Below are 19,175 nucleotides of genomic sequence, written 5' to 3'. Positions count from 1 at the left end.
AATGATCATATATCATATAGTCCATAGGCATTATTCAGTGTGGCTCGTTTCAACTGGAATGCAGTGTATAAACCATTTAAATTCAGTCATTATTTGTGATATCATTCTTACATATTACATTACCTCTGTGTCAAATATTAAGTATTGTGTAGGGCCAAAAGCAATTATCTACTGAAGATTTGACTGTAGCCTTTCCTTTGAGTGTTCCAGCTGTACCTTTAAATATTCTCTTGATACAAAAACAGATTGTTATAATAATAATATCGTCTTTATTATCTACTAATACATTTGAAGCAAATTGATCAGGTACAGTTAGTTAATTTATTATATGAAGATAAAAGGCGAAGTTCAATTTACATGATGACAAGTCATCATTCAATTGCTATTCCACTTAACCTCAATATATAGATAGAGGATAGAATTTTTATGTCTTCTAGTTAGACACCTAAGATGGTCTTCTGAACATTCTCTTTGAAATGAAATAATTGTAACTGAATAATGTTATCAAATATGGTAACACAAATAGTATCAATAGTCCTTCTAAACTTCACTATTTATTTTCAACAGGTGCCATATCAGGATGATGAACTTTCCACTTGAGAAAAGTATTGGGAATATTTTAGAGTCATAGAACTTCAAACTGACACTTCACATAAATATTTTTGATTTGATTGACAGAGTGAAGTGACATCAAGTTGCCATATATCGAGAACTAGCAAGAGTCGAGACAGTGTTGGTTTTGTCGCCGATATTTTTTATATGAAAATTCATATCATGAGTGGAATTGAAGCAAGATTCTTGAATTGAATGAAAAATAAAACCAAATATTTTATTCATTTAAAAAATAAATAACATCACAATTTCCAAACTATGAATGTACAAATTTACATAAATTTTTCTAGATGAGATTTATATTTATCAATTCAACTAAATTGTCCTATAGTGTACCTACATCAATTCTTCAAAGACTTTGTGAGCTCCAACTCTTTGTGTTCAATTTCTAATTGATGCATATATGCTAAAAAACAACACCATACTAGGCTGCAGACACTTACAAAGGGTACTCTGTTTTTCTCAGGTATATAACAGAAATTTATTGTTTGAACAACTGGCCAAACACAAGCTCCCACCTAGAAAAGTATCTCTAATAAATTGCTAATAATTCATGATTAAATTGACCAAAAATGAATTTAGGAACAATTAAAATGTATGACTGAAAATAATAGAAAATTTAATTGATCAATATCATAATGAAATTAATAAAGAAGGTCAAAATTAAGAAAAAATTGATCGAATTTCAATGACCCTATTGGGATTAAATCAAAATTATGCAACTGAAATTTTTGAAAATGTGCTCAAAAATTCATTTAGAAAGCATTTTCTAATGAGTGTTTTGATATTTGGAGAAATAACTCTTTTTTTTGAGTTTTGTTAAGAAAAAAGATAATGATAATTACGTAACTATTATTTTCTTAGTAATTTTTTTACCTTGATCGAAGCTGTAATTGATGCCAAAGTCATATTTTGAAAAACTACCATTGAAAAATATCCCGAATATTATAATCTTTATTGAATATTAGATCATAGTCACAAAAAGGAGTTTTCCACCAATGACTCAACTCTTTTGAAATGATTAAAACAAATTCTCTTACCTTCCATGTGGAGAACATTTTGGTTTCAATTGCATTTTTTGCCTCTGTTACGCCCTTTCCTTCCAACAAAGTCATTCCAAAGAAAAAAGATGCTAAAGCAACTGGTCCATATGTAAACTGTTCCACAATCGCCTCACAAGAAGAAAATATTCAAAAATAAAGATGGTAAGTATAAACTACAGGAAAAATTGAAGTACTTTTAGAACCGATGGGAAAACTCATGTGATTTATTTCAGAATTTCTACAAATATTTTGCAATAGAACAATATGTGAAAATGTTACGATTGTCTCCTGACAGCAAACTTTTCATGGTTTGAAACGAATGGTTTTCAATAGCAAAGAAAACAAAATACATTGAATTGACTCTTAAAATTGCAAAATTTTGTATTGCCAATGTGTATATAAACTAAGTATCTCTAAACTTACAGCTTGGATTATTCAACTTCAACAATTAAAAAAATGTATATCAAATTACTGTATAATGTTAAGCGAATATCAGCCAATTGTTTTCGACAAATTCAAATTGAACCATAGCGCTGCTGAAACAGCCCAAAAAATTAACCAGACATTTAGCAATGACAATGTTAATGAACACACTGTTCAACTTTGGTTTGAGAAATTTAGTCCCGGAGATTTCAGCCTCGAAGATGAGCTTCAAAATGGTGGACCTACAGTAATTCAGGACGAGGATTTCAGGACCCTGGTGGAAACTAATAAAAGCCAATATCAATCACGCAGATTCTTTAACGAAACTAATACTGAGAAATTCATTAATCGCATGATTGGACATGTATATATAGTATTCGTAAAGAAAGCATAAATGAACAATGGGATCTCTTCCTAAACATCTTTAAATATTCAATGAAAATTTCCCTCTAAGGCAAATGAAAAGAAATAGCAGAAAAAAAAAACATTCAAACAGTAAAATTATAACGTACTGTAAGAGCAGGTTAGACACCCTTTTGGTGTTGACACAACATAATGTCCAATACACACATATGTACAATAAGGTGAGAAACGAATACAACAATTTATTAATTAACTCGAAGAAGGACACATACTCAAAGAGACTTACCCATTCTGATAATAAATCAAAATGCATGTGGAGCATTTGCTCTGAAATAACGGGAAGAGTTCGAAATGAAGAGTGTTGCATAAAAGGTAACCCAAAGGCAATAATTAATGATTACAATAAATATTTGGTAGACAATTGGTACCTCAATTACTAGCAAATTCCTCAAATATTCCATTTCACTGTGATATCCCTGTAAATATGCAGTCAATTTTCGTGAGACCCATAACCCCAGAAAACTAAAAAATGAACATTCCAGTGGAGAAGATGAAATTCCTGCTAGTATTATGAAAAAAAGTTTAATTGCCATTAACGAAATCATAACATATATCATCAATAATTCACTGAAGTATGGCATATTCCCAACAGGATTAAAAACCTCCATTGTGAAGCCAATCTTTAAAAAAGGTGATCCAGAGAGCCTAGAAAATTACCGACCAATATGCATCCCTCCCAGTTTTTCAAAATTATTCGAACTATCAATGTCAGTGAGAATTATAGAGTTTATTAATCAATGTAACTTATTTAGTAGGCGTCAACATGGATACTTACAGGGCCATATATCAATTCACACAAAATATAACGAACATGATGAAAGAAAAATTGATAGCTCTCGGGATGTTTTTGGATGTATCCAAAACATATGACTGCTTGAATCATCAACTTTTATTAATAAAATTAGAAAGATATGGAATAAGAGGTTCAGCGCTAAAGTGGGTTGAATCCTACCTATCAGATCGCCTTCAATCTGTAGAAATAAAACGAAATGGAAGAGTCTATAAATCCGAAACCCTTCCCACAGAAGTGGGAATTCCGCAGGGGAGTATTGCCGGCCCTCTTTTGTTCGTCATTTATTTGAACCAACGTCAGTTCAAAACTATCTTCGCAGATGACACAAGTCTGTTATCAGGTGGTGAAACCTTCCGAGAGATGATGTTAAATAGTACAGATCCATTCAACAAAACTAAGGACTGGTTCAATAAAAATCAACTTGTACTAAATGAATCGAAGACACATATGATTTTGTTTAGAACAAACCAAGACAAGATTGATTATCCAGTTAGGGTGGACCTTCAGAACTCTTCTTTTGAACTGTCCCACAACACCAAATTTTTAGGAATCCACATTGACGCGAACATGAATCGGACTTCTCATATTGATAACCTCGCAAACAAACTAAGTGGAATATCGTACGGAATTAGAGTTACATCAATATATCTGCACAACGAGGCTATAAAAACAATATACACGGCTAACTTCGAATCGGTTGCTCGATACGGAATAATTTTTTGGGGTAGCAATCAAAATATCGAAAAAATCTTCATAGTTCAAAAAAGAATAATAAGAGGAATCAACAACTTAAATTATAACCAAACTTGCAGAACAGCATTCAAATCCACCAATATAATGACAATCTACGCGATTTATATCTATGAATGCCTAATGTTCATTTATAAAAATTCACACCTCTTCACTGAAAATATACCTGCTCATAAGTATCCCACTAGAACAAACAAATATAAATATATATATATATATATATATATATATATATATATATATATATATATATATATATATATATATATATATATATATATATATGCACGGAGTCAACAACAGGAGCCAACCGCACATTTGTTGTTTCCTGCTTTCGGCAAACAAGTGTTGCCCATCTTTACACTTGGCTGCACCGCGCTGATGAGGCCAATAGCCAGAAACACGTGTCCGCGGTTTGCCCCACTTTTGGAGTGTTGTGTCCACTAATTGTTTCATTTTTGATTTTTATATCATATCCACTCGATAAAATCTCTCTTTATATATATATATATATATATATATATATATATATATATATATATATATATATATATATATAAACCCTTCATAGACTAACAGTAACTGAAAAAAGCGCCCACTATTTTTCAATCAAGATTTTCAACCATCTTCCTAACAGATTAAAACTAACTAAGAAAATTGGAGTTTTCAAAAGAGAACTAAAAAAACTTCTCATAGACTTAGAGCCCTATGATTTGAACGCATATCTCCCTGGAACATTCATTTGAAAATATTTATAACAAAATATCTGTACCTTCTTGTTTGACGCAATTTCATTCTATGTTACCGACCTTTTGCAATAAAAGTTTGTAATCTACTCTGAAATAAAGCTGTGTATTATTATTATTATTAAACTGACCTATCACAAACGATGCGTGGGATGGCGGAAGAACTGGGCGTCAGCTCCCATTCAGTTTTTGATGGTTTAAATCGTATTTGGAATGTCAAAAATCTCAAAAAGGTGGGTGCCCCACGATTTGAACAATTGACACAAACAGTTTGGTTTTGTGCAACCAAAACAATCCTCTTTTGAGTCGGATCGTTACATGTGATGAAAAGTGGATCGTCTGTGACAACAGGAGACAAAGACAAAAACCCACCACATGGTTACTGTATGACTGTCAGCGGTTGGTGTGATTCACTATAACTTTCTAAAACCAGGCCGAACCATCACAGATGAGGCCTATTGTGAGGATATCGATGAAATGTACCGAAATTTACGTCAGCAGCAGCCGGCACTGGTCGACAGAAGAGATCAGATCCTGCTCCACGACAACGCTCGTCCGCACGTTTTACAAATCACCGTCCGAAAATGAAACAAATTGAGCGTCCAAGTCCTGCCTCACCTATCATACTGCCCAGACCTTCGCCAGTCAGGATGAGGCAAAAACGGCTTTCGTCGACTTCATCCAACCCCGAGCACCCAATTTTTATGCTGACGGAATGAACTGATTTGTGTTACGTTGGCAAACCTTCGAAAAATTCACTTCGAAAAGTATTCAAATTGATGTTTCAAATGTTGGGTTTTAATTTTTGAAGGGATTTGTTTCTAATTCACATATTGGCAACAGCGCCTAGAATGCTACATCGGAGTTCAGGTTACCTAGATATTCTATTTTAAAAAACGAAAATTATCTTTATAAATCAACAATTAAGGCAAAATATAAATTATAGTTCAATACCACCTCCACAAGCCACATAAACAACAGTTGTTTTGTTATTTATTTATATAGAGGAAGATAGGTTAGGTGCACAAAATGTCATATGTCATCTTTGTTTGTCTCATACAGGTAACAGATTCATTGTCCTTTATTAGCTATAACCCATGTTGCCAAATGGTAAAATAGAAACGAATACCTTTAAATGTTGAATGCATTATTTCATTCCTCTTTTTTAAATATTTAAATAATGTTTTAAAGAAAAAGGTTGAAATGATGAGTTTAAAATGCGTTGTTTTAAAGCTCTTTAATGAAAACTACTTAATTTTCGTCAGGAGAAACATTCCCCATTGACACTTATTTAGAATGAATGGGGAATGTTCTTCAATTTGGGTTATTACAGCAATGCAAGTTTGAACAAAATAAAGTTGAGTTTAATTCATGAGTTTTAATTCATGGTAAACACCAATTTCATTACATGATATGAACCCGGTTTAATGAAGCTAAAAACCTTTTGGAAAGATGATAAGCATTATAAAACCATATTTACCGAATTGCTTAAACACCTATTCAGTAATAATTCGGTGATATGAAAATTTCCTAAAGAGCCAGAAAGAAATAACTTTTGAAATGGTGTGTAATTAAATGGGATAACGGTAAGACTTTTGCCTGCGTCACTCGATAAGAAATATGCAGTAATGAATGAAATCAGATAGAAAATGACCCAAGTAGGTCAGTAGATTTTATGCATGAAAACTGTCAAACATATGCAGACACATTTAAGAAATATAATTTTACCATCGATATACTATGTATTTTTGGTTTCATTTAAGGAAAAATTAAATAATTCCCGGAGCAACTACATTTTCATTTTCCCTTGAATACAAGTGTCAGAATATGATTCCACAGAAAGTATTCCTGCCATCACAAAAGGCATCTCCTCAAGAGTTTTCATTTTACTGAAAAAAATCCTCAACTTTCCAACAGCATATATGTCAAATTTGCGAAAGGTCATTCAAACGTTACGTTAACACAGATGATAGTCAGGAATATGTTTAATACATATCAAGTTCCACTTGACAATTGTATATACTTCCCAGAAAGTGGAAGTAACCTCAATTATTATAACAGTTCGAGCATTTGTTCATGCAAATATACTCAATGCCTTGTGAAATTTGAGTTCAGAAATATTTACTGTTCATGCTTCATTTTCCTGAAATGAAGACTAAAACATTTTATTATTCCTTGCTACATTAAAATTTTCTCAATTTACCTTAATGAAATGATGTAAAATCAATAATTATCCACGAATGTATGCTAGGAATAAAAAAAATTATAAAATTGGTTATCTAATTTAGAATGACAGTTGTATTATAGATATGCTAATATGGAAACTCAAAGGCAGCTTACACACTGACGCAACGCAACTGACACGACCAACTCAAGCAACTAGTTGCATCAGTATGACCCTTAAGGATTTCGTAGAAGCATTCACACTTGCCCAATCCGACTGATATAACCATCGACTGGTTGCATGCGACCGGACATGACAGTCGCACTGCGATCAGTTGCATTGATTTTTATATGTATCGTTATTATTTTCTTCAATTTAAAGCAAAATGAACAATGCATGGCAGGAGTAATAAGGTCGAGTAGTTCTAGGAAGGTTGTTGGACTCATCCTATACATACCTAAATATAAATTTAACCGGGTCATGGAGTTCCCTTGCAGCTACATTCTTTGTTCTAAATTTTCTAAAAAAATATGAGTGCACCCAGAATAGCCTTTTCTTTCTCATATGAGAGTACCAAGAAATGATAACATTCTCGTCTTCTGACGACTCCATTTCGGCTTGATTATAGTCGCATCGATTGTACAACAATGTGAAATCATTGATATTAGGCAACTAATTGCATGAGTCCGTCGCATTGCATTTGTGTGTAAGCTGTCTGAAATTCAGAAATTTACGTTTATCAAAACTCACTTTTGTGATGGAGGTCTTCAAATTTGTACCTGGCCATAGAACTGAAGATATTCTGATCCAAGCATAAAGTGTAGGAGCAGTAATAAAACATCCATACAAACTGTATCGTAACGCCTGCATCCAGTCATAATTTTCCAAAGTTTTACCTGCGATAGTTTGTTGAATAATACAAGAAGTTGGCCATATCATTCCATAGGAAATCATCCCTCTCACTACAGGGTAATGTCTGGTGAGAGCCACAATTTTTGAAAATATTACTGTCATGTTGAAATATATTGAATTACTTTTCAATTCGATAAAAAAAAATAAAATATTAATAGCTGCGACACGAAGGACATAGCCAAGGGTATTCTGCCAATTTTGAAAACTTAATCAATTTCATTAATTTCATAATCTACTGATACTGACCTTCATCAACATTATAATCAGTGTTGCCAATGAAAATTGCACACAATACTTTAAACCTTTTTTTGATTGGATTTGATTATATTATGTATGTATGTATATAACCCAAGAAAATTAATCAAAAATACATACAAGGGCTCAAAAAATTACACTTTCTAATATATATATATTTATATATATATATATATATATATATATATAGAGAAATACGGAATAATGTTGGGGATGCAGTCAAAATTGCTGGGCTGTTGTTTAAAGAATACTCTTTGTTATATGGTCGAGCTTTCGAAAATGTTTATTCCCTTTATCAAGACATTAACTTGAGGTTATAGTAAAAAGTCGAAAATTTCACTGAGAAACACAAAAATAGTCCTTTTCATTATGTAGAAAAGTGTCACACATTAAATTTTTATGGTTTAAAGAAAATATATATATATATATAAAACTTATTCAGAAATAACATTTAGAGGATTTGAAATTTTAAATTTTAATTTAACGGCCATGCATGGCACTTACTAGTGGCGTGGTAGCAACTAAAAAGAGATGTCTTGATCCTTGTTCTGTATTTTTTGTTTGATTCTGTTTTCTAGTTTATCTATTGTCTTTTGGGTGTATCCGTTTTCGTTCGCTATTTGGTATGTGATTTTCCGTTCTTTGTTTCGGGCTTCATTGCTGAATGGTATCCTTAACATTTTATATATGAATGCGTTATAGACAGCCATTTTGTGTGATGGTGGATGGTTTGAACTTGAGGGTATGGTGGAGCTTGTTTGTTTGCGTAGGTTTCCTGTATATTGCCATTTGAAATTGTGTTTCATTGTGGTTATATCCTATGGTTATGACCAGGTAGTTAAGTTTTGAGTTGTGTTCTTCCTCAGCATTGAGTTCTTCCTCAGAGGAAGAACTCAATGCTGTTCAAATCAAATGACAACACAAAGTCTCCTAAAACAAAAATCAAAAAGGGTGAGGTGAACTACCAACATTCATAAATATTCATTTAAAATTCGACTTTTCTCTTCTGTCGCTGTGGATTTTTTTTTTTTAGCGTCAGCGGTTTCCGACAGATTTGACATTTAACTGATCTGAAAATTAAGTGCTTTGTGCTCTGTGATCTTGATCTATGACTTCTATGATAGACGGACACGCGGGACAGGCCTATCTGAGGGCCTATTATAATGAGACGGAAGACAAAGAGACAGATTACTTCGACTATCGAAGGACGAAGTGATTTAAATTTATAAATATATAACCTCGGACTCGTTCGAATCAATGCAAAACCAAATTAGGTCATAATGTATGCTTTTCGTCAATGTGGTATGCATGTACGCAAAAATATTGAATTGTATATCAATTCGTACAATTGTATAGCCAGAAGCAACCCTGTACGTTTCTCTCTCTCTCTAGGTTTATTGGATATAAGCTAAAGCTAGATAAGTGTTATTAATATTAAAGCAAATAGTAATCAAATCAACATATTTGCAATAATCACTTCAAAATTTTCACATTTCACATACGATGGAGTGTCTGCGCATGAGCTAATGCTCTATTCCATCTTTGTATCATGCAGGAAGCTGTTACTTGTCAATTATTCTGATGACAGTGTTGGCGACCATTGATGCTATACAATTATAGCGAAAAGCACACATTTTCATCTGTCATTTTCGTACAATTTTTTTTGTCTTGGCAGCACTGGAGACGTATGACGTCATATCATAATAAGATAATATTATATTCTGGTTCCTGATTGTTATTAATTGGGATCGTCCAAAATCAGTTGCATCACAGAATACTGCGTACTGAAAAGACTCTATGGTAACTCTTTGCTCAGTTGAGCGACTGTCTTCACTATTAAAGCTTTTTCCATTGGTAACACTAGTGCACATTCACTGTCTGTCCTTAGTTTATCCATACATTAATAAAGGATAGAAATGCATTTTTAATCTAGCTACTACCTACAATATTTTCCAATTACGTAATCTCTCAGAATTTTGTCGGGACTTCCCATGTTGCCAATGAAAAAACTCACCTCCCTCTCTCTTCAAGCAATGCAGCAGTTTGAATGAGATTGAAGTTTGAGTAATTATTTTCTCATTTTACTTTCTGTCGGCTTTTATAGAATGCCACATAACCTATAAAAATTCAATATTGTTTTTTTTTTAAATACTGAGGCACAGATTAAATAACTTAGGTGATATGTAAATACATTCAATTCAATAAACATTTTCGCAAATCTATAAAAAAGTGAAAGGTTATAGTATGATTCGTTATTTGGTTATTGGTTATTGGTTATTTTTGTGTTCACCATCGCTGTGTATCTTAGTTTTAGACAAAACTCCAACTAGTTGCTCAATTAGGAAAAAAGATTTTTGGAGGTAAGTGTGGCTTTGAATACATTTTGTAATAAGTAAGTAGGTTTGTTTTTTTCGGGTCTTTAGGTTAAGTACACAGGACAGATCAACAACTATAATTTATAAAGTTTTTAATTGAATTAGTAACTGGCTACGGCAATCGAACTTTTCATTCATTCCGAATGTTGGTTTTATTAAAGGCGATTGGATTTATGCATCAATCTTGAGGCTGTAAGTGCAAGTTTTCATTTATGTTTTCCATTGGTTAATATTGAAAACCCAGAATTGATGCATGACAAAATCAGTAAACTTACATTAGCTAGTGTGAGTTAATTTGTGTGTGGGTTGTTGATTTGAATATACATTCATATAATAATAACAAATGTTTATTCAATATATAACGATTCATTTCTTGACAGGACCTATAATTGAGTATAGGGTTTATATAATACAGAGTGCTTTATACTGTCAAAAATCATTGAATATCACAAAAATAGTACAGTTCATAACACAGTAACAATATCAGAATGAAATTTGTGGTCAGAAAAACAACTTTCATTCTAATATTATTGTCACACTTCATGTGCTGCCACGTTCTTATATGTGTGTGTGGGTGTTCTGTGTGTGTGAACTGCTTATGATTTCTTAGGATTTATTGTATGACTTGAGACTGCATGCATGAATCCATCCTTACAGAAAAGTATTGACTTTATTCAGGAGCGTGGTATTAGCCAAGGAAGTAGTTGTTTCTGACAGGCATTTACCAGAACCTATGGTGTAAATAGTTGGGAGAGATGAATATTTTGAGATTTCATTTAGAAATATTCATTTTCTAGTACGTATGTATCTGTCCTCGATACAGTCTTCAGAGATGGTTCGATCTCTGTTAGAGTATTGGTACATGGAATGTTTCTTCCCCGCATGGAGCTTTGGTCACGAGATAAAACTGTTACTAGTTAACATCCAGTTAAGCTGCGTTGAAATTAATCGAGTCCAATGCACTTTGCTGTTTGGGTCAGATCTTTTCTGCACTGACGAGAGGTAATACCTCGAACCAACCTGTAGGTGATCAACTCTAATAATTTCAGCATGGTCCTGCTGCTGGATGAATGAGAAACATCTGCAAGACTAGCCTCTGCGAGGAATCTTGCATAAATGTCTGTTGGATATAATTCAATATCCAGCGTGGTATTAGCCAGGAAAGTAGTTGTTTTCCGGCAGATAGTTACCAGAAAATATGATACAAGGTAGTTGTTAGAGATGAATATTTCTAGATTTTATTTTGAAATATTTATTTTCCAGTATTAATGAAATGTCATAATGTAAACTTTGTATATTAGAGTTATTTTTCCAATATCTAAACAATCCTCACATGAATAAGTCAGGATAAAGTTACAGAGTTCAATTATCAAAAGACTCCAAGATGCAAGTAGATGCAATTTTAAATTTCAAATCAAGGCATATACCTACAATCTATGATTCCAAGAAGCGAAAACAATTAGTGAGTTTATTAATGTATTGAAATCTTGAAAAAACCTCAAAAGAATAAATAACTGAGGAAGCTATACGTAGTAATAATAGTAGTAGTAGTTATTGGCCATATTGACACACAGAGTACAATTGGCAGGTCAAAAAAGTCGCTGACAGTCATGAGAATATAAAAATTTCACGTTACATTGATAAAAATTTAAAAATTTGAGAATATAAATAAAAAAAAGAAAACTATATTATACGTATTTTCACATTAAAAAACTTACTCGGTGAACATTTAGTGTTTGGATTCCAATGTCAGAGATTCCTCTATTGAATTGTTGAATTTTTAATGCTGTTATAGCTATTGATTTCCTTTATATATTTTGGTGAGTTGTTATAAAGGAATATGCCATTATAAAATGTAGACATTTTAAATGTTGCAGTTTTATGTTTTGGTACTTCCAATATAGAACTTCTTGATGGGTAGTTATGATGACTTCCTAACACATTGAAAAAAATATTAATAAATTCAAAACAAGATTGAAAAAATATTTAGTGGAATCTTGTTTTTAGCAATGATTGGCAAAGAAAAAGGTGTAGTAAAGAGAATCAGGGATACAAACTTGGGTATGATACCGTATCAGTGCACAATTCACCAGGCAGCCTTTTGTGGAAAGCTTAGTGCTACACTGAAAGAAGTGATGGACAGCTTGGTCAAGTTGAATAATTTTATGAGGTCTCCTTCTGCTCTTCAGCACCGACATTTCAAGGAATTACTCTCAGAATGTGATTCAACGTATTCTGACTTCCTGCCACACAACAATGTTCGTTGGCTAAGTAAAGGTCAAGTTATTGAACGTTTCTGGCTGATAATAGAAGAAGTAACCTTCTTTTTGTAAAACTTGTATACGGAGGGAGCCAGAAAGCATTTTGAGTTCATAGCAAACAAGCCTAATATGCTGGTCGTGGCTTTTCTAAAATATATTTTGAAATATTTAAATGCGCTCAACACAGAATTACAAGGAAATGGAAAATATGGAAAAACAAATATTGTTAGAGATTAACGAACGCCCACCTAGAAGACACACTTCTAATTTGCTGTTCGTCTCGAGACCCAAACTATAAAAAACTTGCTCAAGACCGTCGGTGTAATTTCTCACATTAATTTTAGGTCTTGTGTTTTATAATTCAGAATTTGATTTGAAAGCAAAATGATACATAGGGAGCACTTAATTTTTATCAGTTGTTTTTTTGTGGACCTTGTCAAAATTTTCCCACAGTATCCGGCCCCACCTTAAACTACTTGCTGACCCCTGCTCTATACCCATCATGCGACTATGGTAGACTGAAATGTTGAAGACACCATCCGGCCAAGCCATGCTGAACCACTCAGTTCAGCATGGCCACTCCACCTGAGGAAGGCGAAGGCCAGGTGCTTTGATAAGCGAGGTCTTTCGAAAGTAGATAGGTTTGTTCTGGTTCTAACATCCGAAACTGTTTGGAAACTGCGCAAGACATGATGCGTACAAGCAAATCTCAAACAGTCCGAAATAGTCTCGGACACTTGGTTAAACCAGAACACATTTTGAGGAGACCACTGTGCCACCTATCGTATATATGAAGAGATGAAGATGAGAAAATACTGTTGATCATGTTTATTTTGTTATGTGGCGTATCTTTATAGTCAGTTCAAATGATATCTAACCTCAATCATCGATTATTTAAATCAAATAAAACAAAGAAATTTCCACATGAATGCGCATGAACAACGGAAATAGTTCTCAGCAGTTCAGCCTCGAGAGCAAGAACGATTCGGGACGATTCAAGACAGTTTAGGATCATTTCGCAATCGAAACCAGAACAGAGGATTCATCAATCCGAAATTATCCTCAATAAACCAGAACGCTCTATATAGTCTATATCAACTGCGCATGATCCTGACGTCCTAGAAGCTGAATTTCGTAGAAACAGAACAAACCTGATGAACTGAAAACGAATATCTGTACCAGCTGCAAGCTACTTCGTTCATCAGACGATGCCAAGTCAAGTATTTCATATGATGGAACAGCCACTATTTGTTTTTGAACAAAGTGGCAATCTTCACTTTTTCTGGAACTGATCCGTATTAGTACACTTCGATGGAGTATTTATTCATTTTATTAAACAGCCGTTTTTAAATAAATAATGATATCATTCTTCCGACAATAACAAATTTGGAATGAATGTATCAAGATTCTTATCTATCAGGAAGGAAGATTTGATGAGTACTGAATATTGCAATGTAATCAAGTGGACCGATATAGGAGTATTGTGTGTACATTACATAAAAACAATTTCAATATCTCTGTGAATCCTTTGAGTAATATTTACTTTTTTCTTCAGGGCTTTTACTACGTCACTAACTCATATATGAATTTTACATGAAATTCATAACCACAGTAGAATTCTACCGTGGTATAACTTTGAGTTACAGTCCACTCAATTCATTTACGAAGGCTACGCTAGTTTCAGATTTTTTTTATATTTCTAGGATGTATAGCAATGTAGGCTGTCACCGCTGGCGTCAATGTTTTGGTTAGTTTCGGGTTTTGCCGTAGTCTTCTTTGGTTATAATCTCCAAACATTTCGACTGCAACTGCGGCAGTCATCTTCAGTGGCGTGGTCGAAGTACTTTTCTTGACGTGTCAGTTGACACGTCAGCAGGAGATTGCTTATCTCAATGAGAATTTAGATGTTTCGAATTGGGGTGAAAATAACCAAGTTCAACTCAATGCCACAAAAACCCAGGCATCGGTTTTCCCCAGAAAAATTAATGTCTCCGAACCGGATATAATAATGTCAGGTCAGACAATTCCGCTTTCTGCTTCTTTAGGTTTGTTGGGGGTTAAAATGTGTTTGAGACTGTTTGAGATTTTTTGCTTGTATGCATCATGTCTTTCGCAGTTTCCAAACAGTCGGATGTTAGAACCAGAAAATTGATTCAATTTATTATACATTTTAAAAATTGGGAGTTCTATCAGATAACATAAACACGAAGTCTTCTAATACAATATTTATTCTAATCCTATAACGAACATTAATAAACATTACGTGCGTGGACTCCAAAAATGCTTAGCTGTGACTGTTCTCATTCAACCCATACAGGGTTATTCGTCATCTTCTAAATTTCCACTCAGATTATTCAGTTCCCTTTTAAAATCCAAAGTTTTGAACTCGAATTTCAATGTGGGCTGCATGCAAAAGTTCATCGGCTACAGAAAGAACGTTTCAGAGGAATGATTGGCTTATTTACTAGCAATTTTTTTTTGTTTGATTGTGAATTTAGAAAGAACAAGAAGTAAGTGTTTACAATTTTCATATAACAACGATTTTCAAACCGAAGTGTTCCCAGAATAATACTTAATTTTTTCAAGTTTTATAAGGAAAAGCTTTCATAGCATCCAACTGTTACTATGAATGATTTAGTATTTTTTAAAATAACAATCAACATTCAAATATCCACATCTTTTTCTAACAAGTATTGGAAAGCAGATATTCTAAATAGGATTTTCGAATTCCAAATATTTATTGAAGTTCGTTAACAAGTACAATTCTGTCGGCTGAATGAATGACTGGTTTCTCTTGTTGAGACCGTGGGTATTAAATCAACTTGCATAGATGCACGTGCAAGTCTACAGGGTGAAAGTGTATCATTCGATATCAGACATTGGGCCATACTGCATAGTCCTTGTCCTGATGGTCCTCACCCTCATGGTGCTCAATCTGAAACAAAATCATTATATATGAGCGCAGGATTGGCAATCTCCAAATTCTAGTTAAACAACGTACTTCGACTTTAAAAAACGAGATATTTTCATATGAAACGCTCTCGTGGCGAACGATTTATTGCAGTTGGAGATAAAAAAGTTTCAGCGTAGCACAAACAATACTTGTTACCCGATTAGATAATGTTGGGTTTTATTGGCAACTTTGTGAGTGACTAGATTAATAAACCTTGTGGTTTTCAAGTGACATTACGCAACATTTGTAATTTGTTAGAACTATTTGAAAAATCGACATTCCCGTGTTTCACTTTTTATGCAAAACAAAAAATAAATTCAAATTTGAAAAACCAAGGGGTATAATTCAATGTGTTTTCATGTGTGAAAATTAATTATCGTAGTTTTTCCTATATTTCTTCTTAACTGTATAATAAATTGCCCAGTGATTTCAGACTCTACACGACAATGACATTTGAAAAACGCTTTTCGATAAGCTCTTATTATTAATCATTTTAATGGGCTTGTTTCATGATTTTTGGTTTATAGTTCACTTGATAGAAATTTCAAATTGAAAAACAAAGCACGCTGTTTCGGCTCTCTAAGTACCGTAGTTTTCTCGTAATTAATTATTGAAAATCGAATGTGGTAGGCCGGTGACGTCACAGGCCTATTCCTGCTTCTTGTTCGATTGACCAATAGGAACCGTAGAAATAATCAACATTGCCAAATCGTAAAATCAATGAAGCCTATAATTATCAATTTAATTATGGAAGTGTATATGAACCCGTTAACGTTTCAATTAATGAAAAATTCTCCACATGGAATAAAATGTACACGAAAAATCATGTTTGGAAATAAGTTCTATATCTAAAGTCAGTACACAAAGTCGAAAGATCACAAAATATTTGCCTAAACTATGATTTTATGCATTATTTAATAATATACAGTTAAAAATCAAAAAAATATAGCAAAGTGGATTAAAGAATCATTTCAAATATTCAATTTATTCTACAATCCTCAATCTGTACAACTGCAATTTATTATAAAAAAAAACTATTCTTAGAAACATACGTCTTTCTAATATTGCTACCAAATTCAAGCGGTATAGGCTCGCTTGGGTAATCTGTTGAATCTTCCAAAACTTGAGAGGAAGGTTGAATGAAGTCAAGTATAGACAGAATTGATTGTACTCAAACTGATCCAACCTTAGCTTCTGAGGTAATACCATTAATCATATGATAAAATTTAATGAAGTAAAATGAAAATCATCTGATTTTTTTGCAAAAAATAATAATTCATTTCGTTTCATACTTTCAGCAACAATATTAACTTCAGATAATACTTTCTGTGGAGAATACTTGAAGTTGAAATAAAAAACTGTGTCATCAAATTCGATATTTTCGTTCCCCTTTCATTCATAGTCTATTTTTGAATGATTTCTATAAAGTCTTGGAAGAGTAGAAGCATTGTAGTTCTTTCTTTTCAATACTTTCATCCATTTTTTTTTCATCATTTTATCCTTTGGGAACCTAAACTCATTACATGAAATAACTCACCTATAAACCAATGCGCTTTCTGTTTTCTTGTGCCTTTCCGCACAATTAAAATCAGCACAAGAATGCACCAAATTAATATTCAAATATATCTCTAAAACACTTTTAAAACACACACAAGCTAAATCCAATGAAAAAACGAATTGTTCCTACGCGAGCTGACAGCTAAGAAAAAGTTAAAACTCAATATTGCAAAACAAGCAGAATGGATCCGACATGACATACCTTTTCAATGCCTAATAAATCAATAAATTGTGATATGGGTACTCCATTTTCCTGAGGAAATGAACGATCAATTAAAAATTTCTGTAATTATTCATTCATTTTTTTCAGAATAAAGCCAGCAAACAAATAAATATACAATAACAAGATCGTTCGAATCCACGAATTAAGCATAAAAATGGACAATAATATTTGCCTTGATAACTGATATAGTACAAGTTATATTTAAATATGATTCTAAATAGAATTTAACGAGCTGTATTTTCAAATGGTTTTCGAATGCTCATGAACCCTAATGAAATAAATCAATTATGCATTCATGCCACCCACCAAAAATAAGAAATTCAACGTTACTGGTATATTAGCCATATTGTCATCCAGTCAGCCAGCGCCCTCTGTAGCGACAATGTGCTATTTCTAATGTCAATGGTTTCCACACATAACTCCGTATTTTTGTTAAAATAATTTCGAAATGAATGTTGAGCCTAGTTTTGTTCAAGCTGACTCCGACAACTTACCAAGAGTCGATTTTGAAATGATCGATGAATTTTACTTGAAAAATTTGCAATACTTTGGTACCGAAATGAAGAATGAAAAATTAAAACGGTAGATGGTATATTTAGTAGGTCCCTTTTATTTATATGACATTCATTTCAGACTTTGCCTTTTATCGAAGGATGGAAAGTTTTGATTTGATTTTCATTTTAGCCCGGCCAACTGAAGAAAACCATAGATCGCTTAGAGTTTTTTGGAACACTGAAAAACTTTTTGTCTGGTATAGATAATCTGTTTTTACAACTAGGTGTGAAACATATATTAACCATTTTGGTGGTAGTAATGGTAAAATTCAATCCAAAAATAACCTGAAAATGTAAACTAATAACACGGAATTTGCAGCAAAACAGGCACCCGCCGAGACCTACCTTTTACAAAAAACGTTCTTTGATTAGATGATTGTATTCGCATCGAGTTGTCAACAATAACAACAAAAATGGCGTTTATTAAATTGTATCATCACATATGTGATTTTTCCAATACACTTGGCAACTCCGCTCTAGACACGATCAATTTTATTGGTCAAGGGACACGCGGCCAATTTAAATTCTTGCTTTTCGAATTGTTCTTTTTTCTGCAAATATAAAGAGATCTTGGGACCGATTAGGCTTAATAAGTATAATATGCCCCTAACTCGATCAGTCTATAAGCAAACCAGTATCATTTTCCATAGCATGAAACAAGCCCATTATTGTGTTGGTTAATTTATCTTCTATTCTCTAATCGTTTTTAATATAATTTTTTAATGTATATTTTTGTAAGGTTGATTTGAAAAACAGCTTACGCTGATAATCTGCCTGCTCATCTAATTTACTTCTATCACTTGTGTCCACTTTTCTTTCTTTTTTGGATGAATGAAGTCGATTCATCATTATTATTTCTGAAAACAAATTCAAATTCATTTGTTTCGAATCTAATGTTTCCTCAACGGGTGCTTCTGAAGTCAATCAGTTTATTTTATAAGGCATAGATGCCTATAATTATTTTTCAATGAAGCGATATTGAAACGATAAACCATGCTTTAATAAAATTTGCAAGCAAGCAACCGACACCAGCGCAAAAAATGCCAATAATCCGATCAATCTAGACATTGGAAGGTACATAAATTTACAAAAAGCTGCAAACGCGTGTAATTGTTCGAAATATAGTTCAAA

General features: G+C 33.0%; 2 protein-coding genes and 1 long non-coding RNA gene across 6 annotated transcripts in view; 1 reads left to right on the top strand and 2 right to left on the bottom strand.

Moving 5' to 3' along the window:
* Positions 1-815: 815 nt before the first annotated feature.
* LOC111508507 (mpv17-like protein) lies at positions 816-8,135 on the bottom strand. The gene is made up of 3 exons (XM_074175139.1): positions 7,705-8,135; positions 1,653-1,784; positions 816-1,130 (listed from the first exon to the last, which is right to left on the bottom strand). Exons 1-3 carry the CDS (start codon positions 7,966-7,968, stop codon positions 954-956), a joined length of 573 nt encoding a protein of 190 aa, XP_074031240.1. The 5' UTR covers positions 7,969-8,135; the 3' UTR covers positions 816-953.
* LOC141482187 (uncharacterized) lies at positions 6,362-7,405 on the bottom strand. The gene is made up of 2 exons (XR_012465400.1): positions 6,994-7,405; positions 6,362-6,933 (listed from the first exon to the last, which is right to left on the bottom strand). It is a non-coding gene; the product is annotated as an uncharacterized lncRNA (long non-coding RNA).
* A 1,983-nt stretch (positions 8,136-10,118) lies between the features above and the next one.
* Positions 10,119-19,175, top strand: part of Lerp (lysosomal enzyme receptor protein) — a 99,707-nt gene continuing 90,650 nt past the window's right edge. The window contains exon 1 of one of the 4 annotated variants that reach the window (XM_074175132.1): positions 10,119-10,481. In XM_074175132.1, coding sequence (XP_074031233.1) covers positions 10,366-10,481 — 116 coding nt within the window. In that variant the 5' untranslated portion in view covers positions 10,119-10,365. Of the gene's footprint in view, positions 10,482-10,559; positions 10,689-19,175 lie in introns of those variants that run through there. The other 3 variants (XM_074175131.1, XM_074175136.1, XM_074175135.1) reach the window with 3 other exon arrangements.

The sequence above is a fragment of the Leptinotarsa decemlineata genome, unplaced genomic scaffold, assembly GCF_025532065.1.
Source record: "Leptinotarsa decemlineata unplaced genomic scaffold, Ldec_3_MD MMD2_tig00000882_RagTag_RagTag, whole genome shotgun sequence".
NCBI classification, from domain to species: domain Eukaryota; kingdom Metazoa; phylum Arthropoda; class Insecta; order Coleoptera; family Chrysomelidae; genus Leptinotarsa; species Leptinotarsa decemlineata.
The sequence above is the reverse complement of the archived record's forward strand: the minus strand, read 5'-3'. Positions and strand labels throughout refer to the sequence as shown.

Excerpts from the sequence above, each read along its gene's own strand:
- LOC111508507 (XM_074175139.1), bottom strand. The coding sequence starts at position 7,968 with ATGACAGTAATATTTTCAAAAATTGTGGCTCTCACCAGACATTACCCT. Across the intron at positions 1,785-7,704 it reads TGAAGACCTCCATCACAAAA|GCGATTGTGGAACAGTTTAC; the intron begins GTGAGTTTTGAT and ends TCTTCTTGTGAG. Across the intron at positions 1,131-1,652 it reads AAATGTTCTCCACATGGAAG|GTGGGAGCTTGTGTTTGGCC; the intron begins GTAAGAGAATTT and ends ATACTTTTCTAG.